Source organism: Limulus polyphemus, unplaced genomic scaffold, assembly GCF_000517525.1.
Source record: "Limulus polyphemus unplaced genomic scaffold, Limulus_polyphemus-2.1.2 Scaffold261, whole genome shotgun sequence".
Lineage (NCBI taxonomy): Eukaryota > Metazoa > Arthropoda > Merostomata > Xiphosura > Limulidae > Limulus > Limulus polyphemus.
The window spans coordinates 110,129-131,885 of record NW_013665871.1 but is presented as its reverse complement, the minus strand read 5'-3'; the positions used below and the strand labels follow the sequence as shown (position 1 = coordinate 131,885).

At 33.2% G+C, this 21,757-nt stretch overlaps 1 protein-coding gene across 7 annotated transcripts in view; it reads right to left on the bottom strand.

Annotated features, from left to right (window-relative positions):
* LOC106478900 (neural Wiskott-Aldrich syndrome protein-like) overlaps positions 1-16,848 on the bottom strand; it is a 32,640-nt gene extending 15,792 nt beyond the window's left edge. For 2 of the 7 annotated variants that reach the window (XM_022382591.1, XM_022382593.1), the window contains exons 1-6: positions 15,833-16,497; positions 14,787-14,927; positions 14,200-14,286; positions 8,126-8,225; positions 6,497-6,559; positions 834-948 (exon numbers count right to left, since the gene is read on the bottom strand). In XM_022382591.1, coding sequence (XP_022238299.1) covers positions 834-948; positions 6,497-6,559; positions 8,126-8,225; positions 14,200-14,286; positions 14,787-14,927; positions 15,833-15,940 — 614 coding nt within the window. In that variant the 5' untranslated portion in view covers positions 15,941-16,497. The other 5 variants (XM_022382596.1, XM_022382595.1, XM_022382597.1 and 2 more) reach the window with 5 other exon arrangements.
* Positions 16,849-21,757: the final 4,909 nt, after the last annotated feature.

Below are 21,757 nucleotides of genomic sequence, written 5' to 3'. Positions count from 1 at the left end.
ACTTTATATGTACTGAAAAGAAAAGACTACATTCTTGTTGAGAACAGAGCAAATATTTCTTTGAAACCGAGTTCAACATTTTATGATAAAAATAATGAGCTACTATTCACATTAAAGCTTATCATATCAAAGCTGTGATCAATAACTTGGCAAAAATTGATAATTAAATGTTCATTTCATACCACTGAAGCACAAAATGGCAAATGTGATTATCTGCAATTATTTTAACTTTTCTGAAACATAAGAACTTTCTACACTTCAAAATTTAACTTTAACTTATTGTTTGTATATTTTAAAGCAAAGCCACTTTGGGCTATCTGCTTTGTATGCCACAATGAATCAATCCCAGGATTTTAACATTGTAAGTCCATAAAGTTACTGCTGCCCCACTTTTATGATACTTGCATTAAACAAAAATGATCAGTCAGCAAAATACATTGAAAATAAAATTCAACTATGCTGTAACAAACTCAAATTTCCCACAAGCTTTCTTATGAATTAAAATTGTAAGTGAAAGATACAAATGTAATATAAATAAATACTTTAAAATAAGGTAAAATATTAGTTTTTATTCTTGTATATGGTATCAAATTAATATATTGAGGGAAGTCTCAGCATTATATTACTTGCTTTTATTTAGTTTCTATGAATAAATAATTTTATTCATTACTGAACAATCTTTATTTTTCATTTAAGTAAAAGTGTTAAAATACTGCTCTAAAAATGTTCAATAACTTCAGAGCATTTTCCTCATAGCATATCATCTGGTAAAGATAAGCCTAAATGTATGTATAAAGTCTTAAAGTATTCTGTAAAAAAAATTAATTTCTCACGTGAAATTTGTTGGCATTCCAATTTCAGCCTTTGAGATTTTTTTACTACCATTTTTCTTCTTCTTCTTCTTTGGTTTTACAGGATACATATTCAAATCATTGTAGTTTTTTGGTGCTTGAAAAACAAAACTAAGTGGTAATCCAATATCATGAAAAACATAAGATTAAACTGGAAATAATCATACTTCTTATTTCATTCTAAACATTCAAATACAAAATCATTGTAAAACTATTCAAAGTAGGTTCACTGAAAAAAGAACAATACTGGTTTTCTCTATTCTTGATACTCTTAAACTTTTTTTTCATAAGATGTAAAAAATAACTTACATGGTAATGATGCATCCTAAATGACTAGATCAATTTATTTAGTTTTTGTAGGTGGGCAAGAATAATATGATGAGCTTTTCACTCTTAAATTAACCATGAATATAAAATATTACTGGCCATTTTCACTGCCCATGACAGTTATACTTTTTAACATCAATGATATTAATTACAGATCTCACTTTTGACTGTTAATGTAAATTTCCTGAATGAATGTTTATAGTTACAGAATACATATGAATTAAATACAACAACACTATAACACTGCTAAGATTTTTTTCACTTCATTCTTAGCCTGCCCTCTATGTACTAAGACAGTTGAGGATGAAATGTTAAATATTATTAGCACAATTTCTGCAATGTTTAATGTTAACATTTTCCTAATTTGAAAATGTATCTCTGATAGATACTCACCTTACCACACAGAAACAGTCTTTCTTGTGCATCTGCCTATGAGATTTACATGCCACTGGCTTTGAGCCCCCACCTAAATTCATGTGTTTAACATGAACTGAACTGGTGCATGACAAAGTCATCATGTGACAAAGACCTCCCACCAATAGGAGGGCAACACAACCTCCATGCATAGTAACTTCACCTGTGCACTTGCACTCATGATAACTTCATTCTTTGATGAGGCAAGAAAAAATATTGTGCACCAAAAGCGAGGAGAACAGATAGGAAAGTTTGAGAAAGTATCTATCAAAACTACATTTTCAGATCAGGAAAATGTTAACTTCTGAGATGATAACTTACCTTTTCACACAAAAATACTAGAATCCCATGCTGAAGTGGCAGAGGGGCCAATGCAAAATTTTTAAAATCTAGATGAGTTTCCTTCAGATCGCAAAACCCATGGAGTGTGACACCCACTGGTAGGGACTCCATAGGGGCACACACAAGGGATATTGCATCTCATCTCCACCAGGGTATACCCATTACCTGGAATGTAGGAGGGTAGGCAAATGAGCCCCAAGTGTCACACGAATGGGTGGAATGAGAACACGACCATCTGAGCACTTGCACACACATGGTCGGCAAGCCAATAGGTGTAATGTGATTGGGGCTCGATCAGACTGTACCATGTGTGCTCACCTCAACTCTAATGAACAGGATCTAGCTGCAGGAAGAGGGCACATTAGTTATATATTATGTTTTTGAGGGGTGACAGTTGTCAGCATATTGTGCTAAGCCCAATTGGTGAGGATTCTTTATGGTTCACCATCCCAGTTGCTAGGAAATTGTAAGTGGCAAGGTCCTTCCATGCTCCACTCAAAGAAAAGGGGAGGGGGTAGAATTCACATTGGTGAGACCCGGATCTCCATTAGACCACCAGCTAAAAAGGTCTTTGACTGGAGATAGTGCTATGGGTGACAACAAAACCCTATTTTTTTAAAGTCGGCAAGAGCAAGCCAAAGAGTTGGGCAGAACACTTCCCTAGTGCTGGCTTTTTCCATGATAGTCCATGGAATTAGTACAGTCTGGATTGGACAATTAAGTAAGTAAGTATTACCATGAAGATACCTCAAGTGGTCTTGCAGAACACCCCCATCTTGCAATGGGCACTGGTAGAGCCAGGGCAGATCGTCTGAGCACTTTCTGTTATCCTGGTTTGATGCATATTTTGGGGAATAAGCATACCCTTGGAGGCAACACCAGCCACCTGGCAGGATCCAATAAAGGTAGAAGGGAATCTAAAAAATAAATTGTACTTATCCATCTGAAAGACAGTGTGGAGTGTAGAGTAGCCACTGGAGGAAGTTGAAACACAGCAGGAGATGAAAAAGCCCAGACAAAAAAGATAAGAAATGAATGTGTGCAGATACATCCACATATGATGTGGTGAAAAGTGAAAAGCCGATAAGGAAGATGTTTATGTCAAAGAATACAAAACAGTCATTGGAGACAATATGGGGCTGAATGAGCATAGAGGTGATAAATAGAAGGGAGAGAGATCAGAAAAAAAGCAGCAGAAGTCTGAGGAAGAAGAATTTGGTCACAGCAGAGAGTACATAAGTACAGTAAAAGAGTATGGGAAGTATCAATGGCATAATAATCCTAAAGATGGCAACCACAAATGAGAAGGAAGCATGTTGTGAGAGAAAAATATTATAAAGAAAAAGAAGCCAATGGCTCAAACAGGGCACATGTGAGAGCGAGTAAAATCAAACAAAGGAACCAGTCAGGCATGGGAGTCAGACAAGGGGTTTCTTGAAGAAAGAAGGACAGGAACAATGTTAAGAGGATATGGAAGGAAAACATGTGGTGGTAATGGGAAGGGGCATAACATGATTGGCAAAGCTGCTTGACAACTATTACTATTCATGATAGAAACTGCCAATCCAAGAACAAACAAGAAATATTCTGTCAGGGTAGAGGAGTAAATAAGGATGGTGTAAAAGAGTATGGGAATTAGTGATGGCATAGACCTATAAAAGATGGTGACCATAGGTGAAAAGGATGGAGAAATAAGTCTTGTAAGAAAGTTGGTATAATGAACAAGAAGGCAATAGCATGAATGTGGCATCTGTGAGATAGCATAAAACCACATTAAGGTCTCTGTAAGGCATGGGAATTGTACGAGGAGGTTGGTGAAGAAGGAAGGACCAAAAGGGCATAGAGAAAATAGTGTAAAAATTGCATGGTGATAAGAGAAAAGGCATAAGTTGGATGACAAAGCCCCAATAATCAGTAATTGTGGAGACCAACAATCAATGTTTGAATAGCCAAGTGAAAAATACTGAAAGCTGGGCCAAAGTAGGATGACCCACAAGAAGGGAGTGGTGGACAAACCACTATAAGTTTGATCATGGTGATGTGGAATAATGCCCCATGGGAGCTCTCATGCACAAAGTCAGTTAGATACACGTCCCACTCTGACAGAAAAGCATCTATGAAAGGATGGAGATGGATGGGCGGTAAGGGGGAGCCCACCATGCTATTGGTACTGTTGAACCACAAATAAAAGTCACTTAGTGGAAGAGAAGAAAATACAGAATAGAGAACAACAGAACCCAACAAGGTTCCTGCAAACACCAGTGGAAGCAATACATATGGGTATGGTGCAAGGGAAAACAAAGTTTCCAAGGAAAATAACTTTGTGGGCAGATTGCAAATAATGCACAAACTGTAGTAACAAGACATTCTAATGTTCATAGGCAAAGAGGGAAAGGCCAAGCCTGATGGAGAAGGGAGTCAAAGAACATGCCCAGATGTAACAAGTGGAAGACAGGCATGAAAACAGACATGGAATCACAGTCCCGATCTGTGAAATGATACAGAGACAGATGGGCTCCTGTGGGCCAAACCTGCTAGGGTAGACTAGGAATGGAGAACAGGAAAGAAAATAAGGGCAGGGAACTGGGAAAAAAGGAGAACGTAGATTCAGAAGGCCTAGATGTAGGAACAGAAAGATAAGGAGAGAAAAACGAGAAACTATAGTATACATTGGGAACATATGTTTGGCTGCTCCAGGCTGTGTCTCTAGTAAGATATTAACATCCTTGAAGATTTATGAGCAAAGAAAAGGAGCCGAAAGAAGACTATGGGTTGAAATGTGAGGGAGGCATACATTAATTAGTGGAACATCCCTACCTAACAAGTCCCAATAGAGGTGTCAAGTAAGACGTGGTAGATCAGAAGATGTAGAATGGACCTCTCCAGAAATCCCTTGGAGCATGAAGTGCCTCAAACATAAGGTAAAATAACCACTGGTAAGGTAGGAGGGTAGTAAAGAAGAAACAAAGATGTGAAACTGGGCACTAGAAAGAGAAATAGAAGTGAAGGGGTTCACCTCCAAAGTGAATAAGAAAAAAAAAGGTTCCAAGAGTGGGAACTGTGTAATTGAAATGAAGAACAGCTGTAAGCCAGAATAAACGAGGATAGTAAGCAAGAAGGACAAAGGTATTTGGAAAACAAGTCTATGTGGACTATAAAACATGTAAAACAGGGAAGACAAAGTAGTCCTAGGTATGTATGGCATGTAGTAAATTAGGGGTAGAATAAGAAGACAGAGAGGAAAGAGAAAGAAAGGAACACACCTTTCAACCACATGAAGAAAGAGAATAAAATGGTGAGGAGTTTGTCCACAGATAGAGCTGTGCCTAGAGCAAACTCTTGCAAGAGGTAAAGCCAGTCAAACATCATAATCACATCCAAACAGGGAGAAGGGACATAGGCCTAATAAACGTGAGAAGAAGGCCCAGTGTGCAAGAAGGAATTAAACCACAATACATTGAACAATGGCTGTCATGTCCACCACAACCAATGAGCCCCCCTCCCATTATAGACAATGGCCCCATGTTAGGAAAATATTAACTATCCCGAACTGGAAGTCACCATCACTAGAGAAGTTATTATGGGTAAATATGATATATATATATATATATCATTAAAAATCGATTTCCATATCTTCAAGTAAAAAAAGCAACAAGTTAAACTTGTACAAAATTCAAGTGTCAAAAACAATTGCAAATCTCTTGTAATTGAACAATAAATTGAAAATGTCTGTTCTAGACAGTGCTGAGGAAAAAATGAAGTTATCATGAGTGCAAGTGCATTTGGGAGTTATTGTACATAGAGGTTGTGTCACCCTCCTATTGGTGGAGGGCTTTTGTCTCATAACCAGCACAGTTCACATTAAACACACATATTTAGGTGGGAGTTAGCTTGAGGCTACTGAGTTATCATCTCAGAGGTATTACTTTCTAGTTTGCAAGTTTACATGCTTTATTTATGTTTCTACCAAATGCCTTGCAGATTACATTTGATGTTGGGACCACAAAAAGAACAGAAAAAATCCCCTTTAATCAAAAGCTAATAAATAAATACTTAAAGTTTTAACCAAGTTCCTGATTCAAATTCCAAAAAGTAAGTTTTACTCATTATAGCACACTACTGTAATACTTCAAACACTTTTTATAATTTTGGTTTTACTTTATTACTATAAACCAGAAATAAAAACAGTTTAATTTTTTTATTAGCATTATTACCTTATTTTACAATGGTCATCATAGATATATTCTAATATATGTATTCCTCATGCTTTTATTGCATAATTGAAACTAAATTTTATAAGTAAATTTACATCAAAATTAATAAAAAAAACATATAAATAATGTACTAGCGATCCAATTTAATCTTTAATTAAAACAGGAAAAGATTTGAAATATTACAGTAAAATTATTAAAGAAAAACAAGAAATTCAATTTAGTAAATTGTAAAATGAAACTAGCTGGTAAGCTCAATAGATTCAAATTTTCTTATGACATGCAAGGATCAATCCAACTCTACATAATGGTTAACAAAGTCAATAATTTGCTTTTTTAGAAAATACTCACCCATAGGTGTGATTTTTAATTGTGTGGACTTGACTTCATAACTTTTTTCTGTTTGTTTCTTTTCTGTGAAGAACAGTAACTTCAAACATTATATAATGTTTCAATAACAGACTTTGAACTTATTGTAGCTTAAAATCATTAACTTGTAGCTATGTATCACAAAAATACTGAGTTTTTTGGTTTTTTTAAAACAAAGCTACATTGGACTTTCTGCTGGGTCCACTAAGGGGGACTGAACCCTGGATTTTAGCATTATAAGATTATAAGTCTGTAGACTTACTGCTGTTCCATCAAGAAACACAATACTGAGAAGAAGCATGTTTGCCTCAATTGCACCAAATCATGCTTAAGTATATAACATTTAAATATTTTTTTATTCTGTAATAATTAAACAGCAATATTTTGGTAATTCATTTATGTGTAAGCTTCTTCCTGAGTTCAAGTAGTAATAGATAATATCACATTAAATTAATTCAGTTATATAAAAGTAACCTTAAGACATTATAGAAAACTATTAAAATATAAAAAAAATCAAATGTTTCAAATCTGTTTTTCTTAATACACATTAATGACATGTGTTGGTGAGGATGAAATGTTGTCTTCTTGAGCCTCATACCCTGATAGCTCAGTTGAAAAACCAATGAAGATCCTTGGTTGCACTCTAGGTAACAACATAGTTGTCATTATAATTCATTACAGATCACTGGTTTTCTAGGTATGAGTTTTAGGTTCAAATCCCAGTTGGACAGACTGGTCTTTAGCTTGATTCGTTATCATCGGAATGAGACAGAAAATTTACTTTTCAGCAGTTTGTATTAAAAATCAGGATATTTATATTCAGTAAACATGAGTAACAATGGAAGATTACATAAGGAAACCTTCACATTTGCTGCTAAATTACAACAAAATTCAAGAAAACATTTATAAGGTATGTTGCAACAAAAACTTTCAGCAGATAGAAAAACTTAATAAAAAAATATTAAACAGTTCTTAAAAACCTGCATGTATATAATTCACCTTACAGTACATCAAAGGAAGAACATTTTTAAAAAACACTCATATAAAACCGTTTTGGAACAATGACCTCTGTTTTCCAAGAGCTGGATATAAGTACTGATGTTTATCAAAAATAGCAGAAAACATGTATTTTGCTTTTGTAAAAACTAATAATTTATAATAATAATAAACTGTCTATTAAAAATGCCACTGACTACCAACATCTTCATAATAATATCAGACATTTTTGTTTAAAATTATATCTTCTGTAGTTTTTTAACTAGCTCAACTGTATTTTAACTTATTCTAGTTGTAAAGTACAGCTTATCTTTGTATGCTCTTCCATAACATTTCATATCCAAACAATACTAATCAGTTTAATTTTTTCTCCTTTTTTTACATCTTATCTCTGACTTTATAATACAGTCACTGGAATAAAATGAAAGAGAAAGTGCCAATTGCTCAATTACAAAAACGAATTGGTTTTACGATTAGCATTACAATTCTCAGCTCTAATGTGATTCAATTACAAAAAAGCAAATAAAATATTTGTTTCAAATACATTTGTCAGCTATTCTGTGAATTTTGCATGAGCTTTTCTAAAAAAGTGGAGGAATGAACATAAAAATATACCAATTGTATTCTGTAAACGGGACTGAATTTTGTCATTAACAGCTTTCTGGAACAGATGTGCTTCTTTTTGGTCTGCAAAGTTTAAACCAGCTTGACAGTTCTGTAAAAAAGAGAATATTATCAACAGGCAAAAGAACTGGTATTGGCTTTTTACAAATCTAGCAACTGTCCCTGAATCAGAGTTTTTTTCAAACTTAATGAAAACCTATTTTATTACAAGAAGTTGACACTGACATATAGAAATTACATATTAAGAAACATTTAACTTAATACAAATCCATGTGAAGAACATGTGAGGTGTAGTTATGTAACGTACAGATCCAACAAATCACCTTTTTGCCTTAATTTTAATGAGCTGAGGAAGGTCAAAACTGTAGTCATGGACCCTAGTACTAAGGCCTTTAGTGTGAACTAATATATCTCACACATTGAAGTTGTAAAATCAAACAAGAATGAATGAAAACATGAATTTTTATAAAACAGTTGGCACAAAGGATCACATATAAAGTGTAATATACTTAAAATAAGACCCAAAACTCAAGCGCTTTCGATTAGTTGACTATTCTTCTTCAGAAGAACATGAATGATGGCTCTAGTTGAAGGTTTCAGATCTCTTACCATTACAAAATAGTACAAAAATTGGTGTTCACAAAAAACTATATCTTTGCTCCTGAAGAAAAAGGTCCATCTTTCAAAAGCGCTCAGGTTATAGAATTTTTATTCATTTATATCTTTGTTGTGATATTCTTCAAGCCTTCTGTTAATAGACCCAATGTACTGTTCTGCAGGAAATCTGTGTACCAGAAAATACCATATGGGTAAGACCATGGAAACAAGGGTTTTTCCCCAGCTAGTTTCTCATTTGCATCTGCTATTTTCACTTTTATATATTTTTTAATGTTCAAGATTTAACAAAAGATTTCATTTTTACAATTTGCCAGTAATTAGATAATATTTTCGACACTGATAATTTTCAATGCATTAAATCTGTTATTCTGTACCACTTGACCATAAATAAGTGTTGTGTTGTTTAGAATGTGATGAATGAATTCAGTAAATATTGTATCTAGTCTGATTATCCATTTAATCATAAAGCACTCTTCATGACTCAGATTATTCAATACTACCAGAAACATTATGTGAACTATAGAAGAACTGAATATTTAATAAATAATGTGCTTGAACAAATCTTATCCCACAGAGCTGAAATTGACCTTCTCTTTGGAATCATGTTGAATAGAATATAATCTCATTGTCAGTTATCATGTGAATGTGTTGTAATTGTCCTGCTTTTTGTTTACATGTTGCCAACTATTCTGAGAGTTATTTTTAATTCATCAGTTAAGTAAATATATTTTGAGTGACTCACCAGGGTGGGTTTTATTGCCTAAACAAATCTTATTGCCCACTATTTAATATATATATATATATATAATTATCGACAAGAAAAACATAAGAATGAGGAATGAAGTGAAAATTTGATTTTTAATGAAAATAGATTTAGCCATAATTTTTTTTATTCACCCAGACAAATGACTGAAAATGATGTGTCCTAGAGCAGTGGTCACAAACCACTAGTCCAAAGGAAGATTTAAACTGGTATGCAAGGCAGTTGAAAAAAGAAAGTGTTTTTTATAATACAGATACTGAAGTATATTGTTTTATGATGCAATTTAAAAGTCCTTTAAAAAGTTAAAATTGTACAAACATAGCAGCCAAACCTTTTCTAAACCTGGGTTGTGGGCAGCAGGGGTTAATCCTAAAAATTTCTTCACAAATGGAGAGTGAAAAAACTGCCTATGAGTCAATGTAAGTAATTTGTATCAGTGTTATATTCCACACTGGAAATACTAATTATCTGCACCTGGGTAGTCTAGTTTATGAGAAAATTGTAAATATTATTTTCCTGAGTAACTTATATATTTGTATAAAAGTTTCTCTTGATTGGCTTAAGATTAGTCTGATCACTAACCCTTAGTGTGCAAACTTAATATTATTTATTGCCCAAGACAATGTACATCTACTGATATTTCTTTCAAAGGATTTTCTAGGTTTATTATTTGATTCATTTGATTATTTCAATTTGAATAAAATTTCTTTATACAGACATAGCTTTAATTTCGAATACAAAAGTGATTTTTTAAACACAACGTATATTTCACTAAACATTAAGATAATTCATAGGTATTTATAGAAGACTGAAGTGTATGAAATTTGTTTCCTACGTTCAAGTACGTTTTGTAGAATTTAAACAGATTTTACGGAAAATGAAGGGTAATTCACTATTATTGACAAATGTTTTAGATCATCCGAGTTTATATTTTATACCACATAATCATATAGAGTAATCAACAATTAACTGTATAGAGTAATCAACAAAAAGCAGTCACAATAATATCATCTGTATGCATTCAATTCATAATATATGCATAATATAGGTTTGACAGTTTAATGGGTTATTTATTTGTGCTGCGACATTTAGTTACCAATGCTATATATATATATCTATATATAATCAGTTACAAATGTAATGCCTATAAATGGAATACATGGCAAGATGATTATCATGACTCATTTGTAAACACTTTACTATGCATTCAGCAATTAGCATATACATTGTGTACATACACGTATGAATCATGCAATGGAACAGAGTATTTAAGTGGCAACTTACTGACATGAATACACAAAATCATTTCAAGTGTAAATATAATTGTTCATGTACAGCTACACCTACATATCCTCATTTGTATCTGATTTCACACACACAAGTATAATTATTAACCACATTATATCACTCGAAGAAAGCTACTCATTGTCATTTTACTCTTGCTATTTGTTCACGATATGGTGAGTTCTTTCCTTCTATAGATCAATTTTTAAACTGGTATATGATTCTATATATGTAATATTACAATTCAATGCATTGCTAGACTCACCAAATTTTAAACAAGGTTTATGTTTCTCTTTATATTTTAAGTAAGTCAGCTATTTTGGAAGAGTGTAAACAATGGTTTTTGGTTTTTCTACTCCTAAATTTGCTTGTGCTCTGTCCATGTGTTTTTTCTATATTTATTACAATAGTAGTCAAAAACACTCCAAGACCACATTAGAAAACGTTATTGGCTAGACAAAATTAAGGAAAAATGCAATGACTTATAGGTACCATGTAAGATATTAAAATCACAATTAGTAATTGCCACTATGAATATTATAGAATTATATAGCAATTTACCAACTGTGCTAAAGAACTAGAGTTCAAATATATATACCTACTATAAGGCTTAGTCCTACCGAGACAAGTGTCGAACCTAATAATTATTTTTATAGCTTTATGCACATACCATTTCTTAAATTATCCACAATACAAAATGTTGCCATTATTTTTGTCTAATATTTTAGATAAATGGATCCTCCAAAGAAGCATGAAACTTCACAGGTTGTTTTTAACAGCATTTTTTAACCTGATAGCATCAGTAAAATTGGCATCATGTGCAGTATTAACATCCACTTCGGTAACGATGAGCCCACCAATATTGATGCCATGTGCAGCATCAACATAAACTTCAGTAACAATAAATCCACCAATGTTGATGTCATGTGCAGAAACAACATCAACTTCAATAATAATGGACCTATCAGTATCAACGTCACAACATGAAGAATCAACATCCATTTCAGTAACAATGAACCTGTCAGTGTCAACATCACAAAGTGCAGAATAAACATCCACGTCAGTAACAGTGAACCTGTTAGTATGAACATCACAATGTGCAGAATTTCCACAGTAGTAATAAAAACATTAGCAGCAAAAAAGCAAAAAGGCCAAACTTTCAGGAATGTTGGAAAACCTTTTTCCCATGGGTTTAATACAGGTGTGATATGAATGATATAATTTGCTGTGTATGTACGTGAGCTGTGCAAAGTAATCACTTACTTCCATCACATCCTTCCTCAGTTTTCACATCTCCATGGGTAATAGGATGGAATGATTTTAGAAAGGGCAAGGATGGTCTCCAAAAGCATGACAAACGTCATAGTCACAGAGAATGCATGACGACAAAAATCAATATTGAAACACAAGATGCAGTGGCAAAGTATGTTAGCAGCAAGGAAATTGAAAGATGGAAGGCAAATAGGAAGGCACTTGTGGTGATTTTTGATGCTATTATATATTTGGGAAAGCAGGGTTTGGCATATAGGGGCACTGAGGTTCATGAAGGTAACTTTATGGAATTGTTGAAGCTGGTATCAAAGTATAACCCCCCAGTTTAAAACATATTTTTCTTCAAATGTCCATAATAAATACTGCAGTTGGGTCTCACAGAATGAAATCATGGAACTCATAGCTCATAATGTACTCCATAATGTTGTGGAAGCTGTTAACAACAACTGTTTTTTTTTGGCATCATTTGTGATGAAATTTGTGACTCTGCATATCATGAGCAATTAAGCTTGTGTGTGAGATATGTTGATGATGATTTAAATGTATATGAGAAATTCTCTGTTTTCAGTAATGCGACAGTTGAAAACATTACAAATACAATCAAACAAGGACTTTTATCATATGGATTAGATATTAAACAACCTTGTGTGCAGAGTTGTAATTGATTCAGTACAATGAAAGGTTCAAAAAGGGGAGTAGCAACACAAATTTTAAATGAACATCCAAATTGCACATTCAACTACTGTTCTGGTCATGGACTGAACTTGATAGTCCACAATACTGTAAATTACCATTTGTATATGGTGGAATCACAGGAAGTTCCACAACAGGTGGTCACATTTATTAAATATTCCTTTCATAGAAAGGCATTATATGAAACCTTTAGAATGGATGATGCCCCTTCTGCCACTTTATGACCTCTGTGTTCAACATGCTGGGTTTTGCGAAGCAATGCTGTGATGTCATTTGTAGCTCAATATAGCAGTTTGTTGAATTGGCTAGAGGAATCCTGTAATGATACTGTGTTGCCATCAAATATGCATTTGCAATCATGGGTTTATCAATAGCATGCAGAAGTTCCGAGTGTTTCTGGTCTGAAGCTATTAGAAAAGCTGTTTACAATAACTCAGCCAGTACACATTCTAATACAGTCACCTAAAGTCTCAGTACAGTTTATCCACCCAAAATTGAGGGCATGGCTTCTCTTCTGCAAGATGCTAATGATACTGGCATTGTAATACAGTTTTTCAAATTTGTTTTAAAAACTTCTAATTCTATAGACATTGAAGAGCCTGCATTGCACAGAGGTGCATATGTTGCAGAAACTGTAGAAGTTGAATTTGAAAGTATATACAAATCGGTGTTTGCAGCTGCTTTTGAATCAATTTCTGTGAGATATCCTACAGATGATTTGCATAAACTAGCAGTGATCAAGAAATTTCTTTGCAAGCAATCTGCAACTGATATTGATGAAATGTCTGACATTTATCAAGATGACCTGGTGCTGTTAAAATGAAAAGACTTTGTGAAATATTAAATTGAACAATGGCACAGTGTCATCGCCAAGAACTATCTAGATTCATCAAAAATGTCCATACATGATTTTTGTGAAGCAATGCACAAAATTCCTGTGTTTAAAGATTGTTTTCTGCCCAAAGGAAGGTGAAAAGTTACTTGCACCATGTCACAGTCTCGCATGAATCATCTTACTTGTCACTCTATCCTGAAGAACAATTTGGATGAATTGGATTTGCCAAAAGTTATTAATGAATTTATTAGTCACAGTCCAGCTCATCTAAATATGTTTTCTTCTTCAATAAAAGATTAATATGTATAAAGTATTTGTTTAGTTGACTTCACAGTTGGGGCATCATGTCTAGCAGATTTTGGTGGGTATGACAAAGTGGTCCACAAAAATTTTAGGATCAGAACTAGCTGGTACTCAGTTAGAGGAAAGTTGGGAACCACTGATCTAGAGGAAGCTGGGTGATTATATTATATTATCCCTACTAATTAACCCAAATTATTTCCCCTAATTAATCCACATAAACTACAACATACAGGCTGTGTTATTAGAATGCAAAGAAAAATCAAGCTCTAAGTCTAACAAGTGTAACACAGTACTTACATCAGCTTCAAATGTATGAAAATAAGGTTGTGGTGCTTTGTAGGCAAACTCCAAGTAAAGTTCTTGTTGCCAAGCTCCTTTCTTTTTCTAAAGCAATAAATAAATTTAATTTCTTAATATGTTTATGAAATTTAAAAGAGATATAGCCAATAAACAGGCACATCAAAATGTTACAAGATTAACTTTAGCTTTTTCAGAGCAGAGTCACATTGGGCTATCTACTTTGTCCACTGTGGGAAATCGAATCTCTGAGTTTAGCATTGTAAGTTGGTAAACTTACTGCTGTCCCACTGGGAGATTAACTTTAGCTAGAAAATACTTGAACAATATAGAATTGTGCATATTCAAGCCAACATATAAGTTTATTTCTTTGTTAAAATTTATATATTTTAGTTAGTAATAGACTTATGGAATACTTTACATATGATGACATGTATTCTGTAAGTTAACTTTGTTTAAACTGTTGTTTGAAACATAAAAAGTCTTAAATGGCTGCAATTATTCATAATTAATTTTAATTGATTGGTTATTTTGATAACTAAAGGACTGTCCTAAACTAACTTTTATAAATGACAAGTTTCACTTACATCCATATCATATACTCTGATGAAATAGGATCTTCTAGTGCTATCCTTCACAAAACAAGCAACTCCACAACAGTGTTTTAACCACTGACAATGTTGAGGTGGTTCAGACAAAAAAACTTGGACAACAGCTGTTGCCAGAGACTGTTGAAAATTGTAAACAAATCATCTGCTTTTCACAAGCACTGAAACTGCTTATCAATATATAATCTACTGACCTCTACATAGAATTTAACAAGCAAAAGTCACATGCAATCACAGCTTTCATTATTACATCCCTATTTATGTCACATAAATCATACAATCATAAATACAGGTATATATATATATACCACACCTATAGGGCTACACATACCTTATCACACACTAAAGACTTTTTATCATACATAGGAATAGCATCAGATTTTTATGATGACATTCAAAACTGTTTATAAATGTTACAACTATAGTACATTTACTGCTAAATCTTCACTCTAGATCCACTATAAAATGCAAAACTTTTTACAGTATTGTATAGAAATAATATTTGCATACATCTTCTGAGTTATCAAACAAATCAAATAACCTAGTTTTTTCTAAAACCTTTAGTTAATATGCATTAATAGAAATGAAATAATAATTAATTTCACCAATTAGTGAAACATTTAAAGGCCTGGTGACAGACCTTGGCTATTCCCTCCCTACTAACAACTTACTGTACACAATCTGTATTTCAATCCAATTTCCCTCACACATAATTGTGTATTTTATATCATTAATTAAGTTAATGATAAGCGACTTTTGTAAAAAACAAAGAAAATTTTTTATCTATTAGATATATATATATTTTTAAATTATAGAAAAGACAATTTCAATACCACTTGAAGTTACATTATCCTACAGTACAATAATACCAAAGTATAGAAAAGATTATACATCTCTAGCCTAAGTTTGAAAAATGTATGTAACTAGTATTACTAATATACTATTACTATTAGCAAACTCATGCACAGAGCTAATACATCATTACATGGCAAGATTGTATTTCTATATATTTACAAACCACATACTCTACAACTTTTCCCAAGAAGAGTGAAGAGTAGTCTATTTTCATCTGGTGATAATAGCAAAGAAGGTTCATTTTTGTGTTGACAATTCTCTTTAGGTTGTGATATCATTTCACTCGTTTTCAGTTAAAGGTTGTTAATCAAATAATCAAAAAGCCCTTTAGTTTAGGCTTTACTAAGTACACTAAAGATGATGCAACGATTTGGCTAAACACTTTTAATAACGTTTCATGATGGAATAGTTTTCACTCCACATAATCGGGCATGCAATGGTTAAAATTTAGCAAAATTCACTCAGTTCTTGCGAAGTTAATTAGCTAATGTTTATAGTTAATCAATTATTTTAATGGTATTATTAAACTGACTATTGTTGCTAGACCCCTGTCTTATCTCTTTCACTTGATCCTCCCACTTTTTTATCTATTTAAAACTAAAGAAAACCTGGGTTATACAGTAGATATACTCTAAACGAAAGTAATTATCAAAGTTCTATGGGCAGTGTGGATCGATTTTTAACAAAAGAAATATGATCATTCCATCATAACTTATAAGTTATAGTTATACAATTACATGGATTGCCGTAAAGACAACCTTTCACTCGTGTGTTCAAATACGATTCAAAATTACTTGTCACAAAATTTCAACAAAACATGTAACGTTTAATCCTTAAAACAACGTTTAGGCACTAACTTGGAGATTCGACTAAATTTATATATATATATATATATATACATATATGCTGCGTCGAAGATGAGGAGGTAGGACCCCAACTAGTAACTATGCACAAGCTGTGTGATCTGAATATCCTGCTTCCTGGGGACTCATGCATACTAAGGCTGACACTGGATGCTTAAGTATTTGTAACAGATCTTTTGTATAATAAGTAACGCGAACACTTAAAACGGAAATCAATGCGAGCAAGTGGTTACATTATAAGTTAAACTAACAAGCTAAGTGGTAAGTATAATGGAGTATATTGTACAATCATTTGTAATATCTTCAAAATTCTGTGAGTTTCATCATTCATTTATTCTATGTCTTAATTATCGATTATCATAGAACAAAAAGTATTAAGATGCGTTCGTTTACTGGTCTGCAGTAACCTATAATATACCCATAGATAAAGTCAAAGTTAAACCCAGTTCACCAAATATATTTTCAATCCACAAGTGGTTAACAAATGGCAGACCTAGATGGTATAATATTCTCCACAAGAAATATTATGACTTTTTTCTCCAGTTTAAACGTGTTTTATTTATTTATTTTTTCATGTAATCTTAGGATAAATTATTTCACCCCCCACTTTTAAGTGTACTTACTGTAAACGGAACATACGAAACGGTGTCTAAACCAACTGCTCTCAAACTGTAGGGCCGCGGCGTCAGCCAATGGGTCACGAGAAGATTATTACAATTAGCCCTAATTTTGTTCTGGATTGAAATACTTTGAAAATTGCCCTATGATTGTATTGGTTACTGTATAGTTTCCCCGAAAGACGTCTGGAGGGGTCACTTGTTTTAACTATTCGCACCACTACAGTAGTGTGTTGTCAGTCAGTCGGTCAGTAGACACTAAAATGATGTCACATAAGGGACGCTTAATGTTGCAATTCTACTATCGTGTCGTCGGTAAAACGTGCACATGCCATGGATCACGAGAAGAATTATGCACTCTGTAGGCTATAACATAGCATGGCATATGAACTTCAAAAGCAAGAAACAAAAATATTTGTTACTCTTAAATTTGGTTTTATGTATTCGTGAAACAGAACTCTTTCGGGGACCCTGCAGAAGCAAATCCAGTTTTAGGGGCTATCTGGTCGATAGGAAAAGTTTGGGAAGCCTACATCATCTAGCCTTCTAGTAATACCGACCACATGCTAGTTTGGTTAGTATCCTTTAAGATAAGGAACATCATATTTCTCCTCGGCTAGTTTAGAGTAAATCGGAATGAATATACGAAAGCACCTCTAGCTATATTCTGCTCTAATGTGTAAGAATATAATAAATAATTTATAGTTATTGATAATGAGTTCTGTTTAAATTCTTTCGATGTCATAATTATAAAGGAAAAAAAAAAACCAAAGAGAAGAGTGAATACTGAAACTGAGTGTGACTCATAGGATTTCGTAAAAAAGAGGTAGCATATATAAATACTAATAACTATTAACTCACTCAGATATTTTCTTGGAATTATTGACATTTTACATAAGTAGTTTGTATTTACTTTAGAGGATTTATTTCTTATTTTAGATTTCCAGAGAACTCAAAATCTGGAAGTTATGTGTGTTATTTTTTATTTGTTTATTTAAAATATTTTTTCATCTTCTACTCTAAATTATATGGCATTTTATTTAAACTCTTACTACATTAATGACTGTTGTATTTCAGCAGCATTTATCACATTTTATTCCACTGTTTGCTTCAGGAATATTGTCATTCCTGACTAAATAATAGAATTACAAATTTAATGTATATATATTGTTACGTCTCCATTCGTTAGTTAATTTTTTCGTAAAAATTCTTATCGAAGAAACTTTACCGATACGAGTCCTTTCTTAAATAAAACTGGTTTATTCTTTCTGAATACAACTTTGCGATACACTTAATTTCAACAGTGGCGCTATAACAAACGCTACAATTCACAACGAACGTATCACGTGCCCAACAATATTCTCTCTCTGTCCGCAGTTCAATTACTCATTACCTTCTTTTGTTCCTTGGCCGGTCTTGTATATACAAGACTAGCCCAATCTAGTAGTCTCCCGACATTTCATGAAGGTTCGAGAAGGAAGTGACGTGATACAAGCGTCACGTGACCTTCGCTGTCGTAACAATATATTTATGCGTTAGTTGTATGTTTTACTAAATGTATAGACAACATTACCAGCACTTCTTAGAAAATGTTGACCGTTTTTTGTTTAATTCTCTCTGTCAGTATTGTTTATTTGGATCTACTGCTTTTTACTATATTTTGTACTTTTAAGGCTGTTTGTCGCATTCCCTAATTTTGAACTACTAACTGTCACTCTTATATCGCACTACAGCTTAAAGTACATGATATATTTTGTGGTATTACACGAAGTCGAACTCGGTTCGCCAGCTTCGAAATCCAAAAGTCTAATACATGGTCAACCCGCGCCCCTGTTTAGGTTGAAGTCGACTTGGACCACCAGAAACTATACTTGATATAAGTAGTACGCAACAGAAGCAATTGTATAATTCGAAATGCACAAAAATATAATTGGATTATAGACTGTAATATTCCTAAAATGTTTTACGCGCGAAATTTTCATTGTCATGATTATCAGCCTATAGAATTATTAACTCTAATAAGTAATAAGTTGCTATTTTTCTAATTATTAACAGAAATGGTTTTTAGCTACTGTTTTTAAGAAGTAATTAAATTTGATTTATCGTATAGGCTACTAACTGTGATAGTGGTTGATATGTAATCGCTGCAACCTTACCGTCAGTGCCTATATATATATAATAGATTGATTGTTTGGGATATTCGCTCAAGGTTACACAAGCGTTATCTGCGATAGCTGTCCCTATTTTTGAACTGATAAACTAGAGATTAGGCATTTCGTCAACAGTACCCATTGCCAACTACTGGGATACTCCAATCCAAAGAGTGAGATATGACTTCACTCTTATAACGCACTTACAGCCCCAAAGTGCAGTCTGCGAATTTGTGTTAACAGACACGAATCACAAGACCTCGTATGACACATACCTTTAAGAAACTCTGTTGTTTTTACCAAGCATCTCCACATACTTACGAACATTCGGCAGGACAGCAAAACATCGTACGAGATAAATAGTTTTTGCTATAACGGACGTAGTGCGTATATATGTATCTATGTACATACCGAAGTAATATTTACGATATAGCGCCATCTATTGAATAGCACCACAAACAAATATCCATAACATATTTCACACTTTCAGTATTAAAGATTTAGACAATTAGAAAAATAGCTACGGTATGTGCAACAACCATTTCTTTATCACAGAACACAATTTTAAGTACAAGTACTTTCCTCACAACAAGAACATGAATTTCACTAGGACTGTACGTGAAGGTTTGATTATATCTTTATTGATGTAATTTGTAAATATAGTACTAAAATGGAGTTATTATAAAAAACTGTTATTTTTTCAATAAAGAGTACCACTTTTAATATATAAAAACATCACAGTTTATACCAACACAATCCGAAAACATTTCCCGTGCAGAATTTCCTAGAAAAATACTTTATTTTAGAAAATGTTCACTTTTTGTACATTTTTTTTAAATAAGATTTGAATAGTACGATCAGTAATTAATAGCACAAACAACCGCTTCTGCTAGTAATAATAATACACACACATACACGCACACATGAGTCAGGTGTAAGAGTGGTCAGAGTGAAAATTTACTTCTGAAAGTTTTAGTGGTTTACGACTCAAAACTGAATAATCTGGCACAAATCACATCTACTGAAGTTTTAATCAAATTGATCTTCTTATTCAGAAAAAATGACTCCACACATTTCCAAAGGAATTTGCAATTGACCATATCGAGAGTGTGTGTTGTTGTTTATATTTATATATATATAAAGCATAGCCACATCGGACTACTTGCTGTGTCCATCGAAGGGAATCAAACCCCAGATTATTTAGTGTTGTAAATCCGTAGACTTACCGCTGTTCCACCGAGGGGCCCATATCGAGTCTAGGTGAAGGTACCTAATAAGGCCAAATTCATTTGCAAAATATATGAAATTAAAATTTTGCTGCCATTTTCTATCAATTCAAACATTTACTGAAATTTAATGTAGCACAATAAATTGTATTTATGTGTTAGAATAATTTGTGTTATCGCACGCTTTTAAACCTGGCTCGCCTTTCCTGAAATCCAGAGTTCCCGCCACATCAAAATAACGGTTTGTTTGTTTGGAATTAAGCACAAAGCTACACAATGGGCTATCTGTGCTCTGCCCACCACGGGTATTGAAACCCGGTTTCTAGCGTTGTATGTCCCCAGACATACCGCTGTGCCACTGGGGGGCGCCAAAATAACGGAATTCTGAAGCATTGTATTATGTTTTGCTACTTATTTCATGAAAGTAAACTTAACTATCAACTGCTTCCTTACTTTTAGAATTTATGGAAAAATGAGAGAACATGTCACAACTTTCAAGTTATTATAATTTGCTTAGGTTACCTGAAAATGTCTTCATTTAAATTAAAAAGAAGTCGTGTAAAAGTATCTTTTTTGTGAAAAAAAGACATAAAATGACGATATGTCTTTGCCACATTAAGTCATTATAGCTTACCTTTTTAAATGTTCTTAAATATAGCTGACTGTAGTTCTTTACCACACAAGTTATCTAACTTTTTCTTCATCAACTCTTTGGATAATATCAATTCTTGATGACATTTTTCGTCTCATTAATTCAATCAATACCGGTAATTGTCTGTCTAAAGTCTGTAACACAAATAATAACGAACTAATTATAACACAATATCATTATTGCATATTGATATTAACTAATTAAGTTTATAAAGAAACTCAATTAGTATCGCATTTCTTTTTGGAATATTAGATCTAAACTTTGAACGTTAAAGGAGATCTTATATATCAAGTCGTCAAGAAATTAATGTCGCGTTTTGGAACACTTTCATTAACCATACCCCTGTTGCGTCATCGAGGTCACGTGACTGGTGTGGCGCTACCTATTTTCTAGAACTATCCTGTACCTTGGCGAATGCTCTAGCATTTATTAGATATAGGGTAGTCTGGTATATAAAAGAGGGTGACAACGTGACGGGACAATAATGTATGTGTAGATAGTGAGTAATTGAACTGCAGTCACAGGGTATTGTTGAAGTTAACGTTCGTTCGTTATAGTGTTTGTTTTAGCGCGAATATTGAAATTAA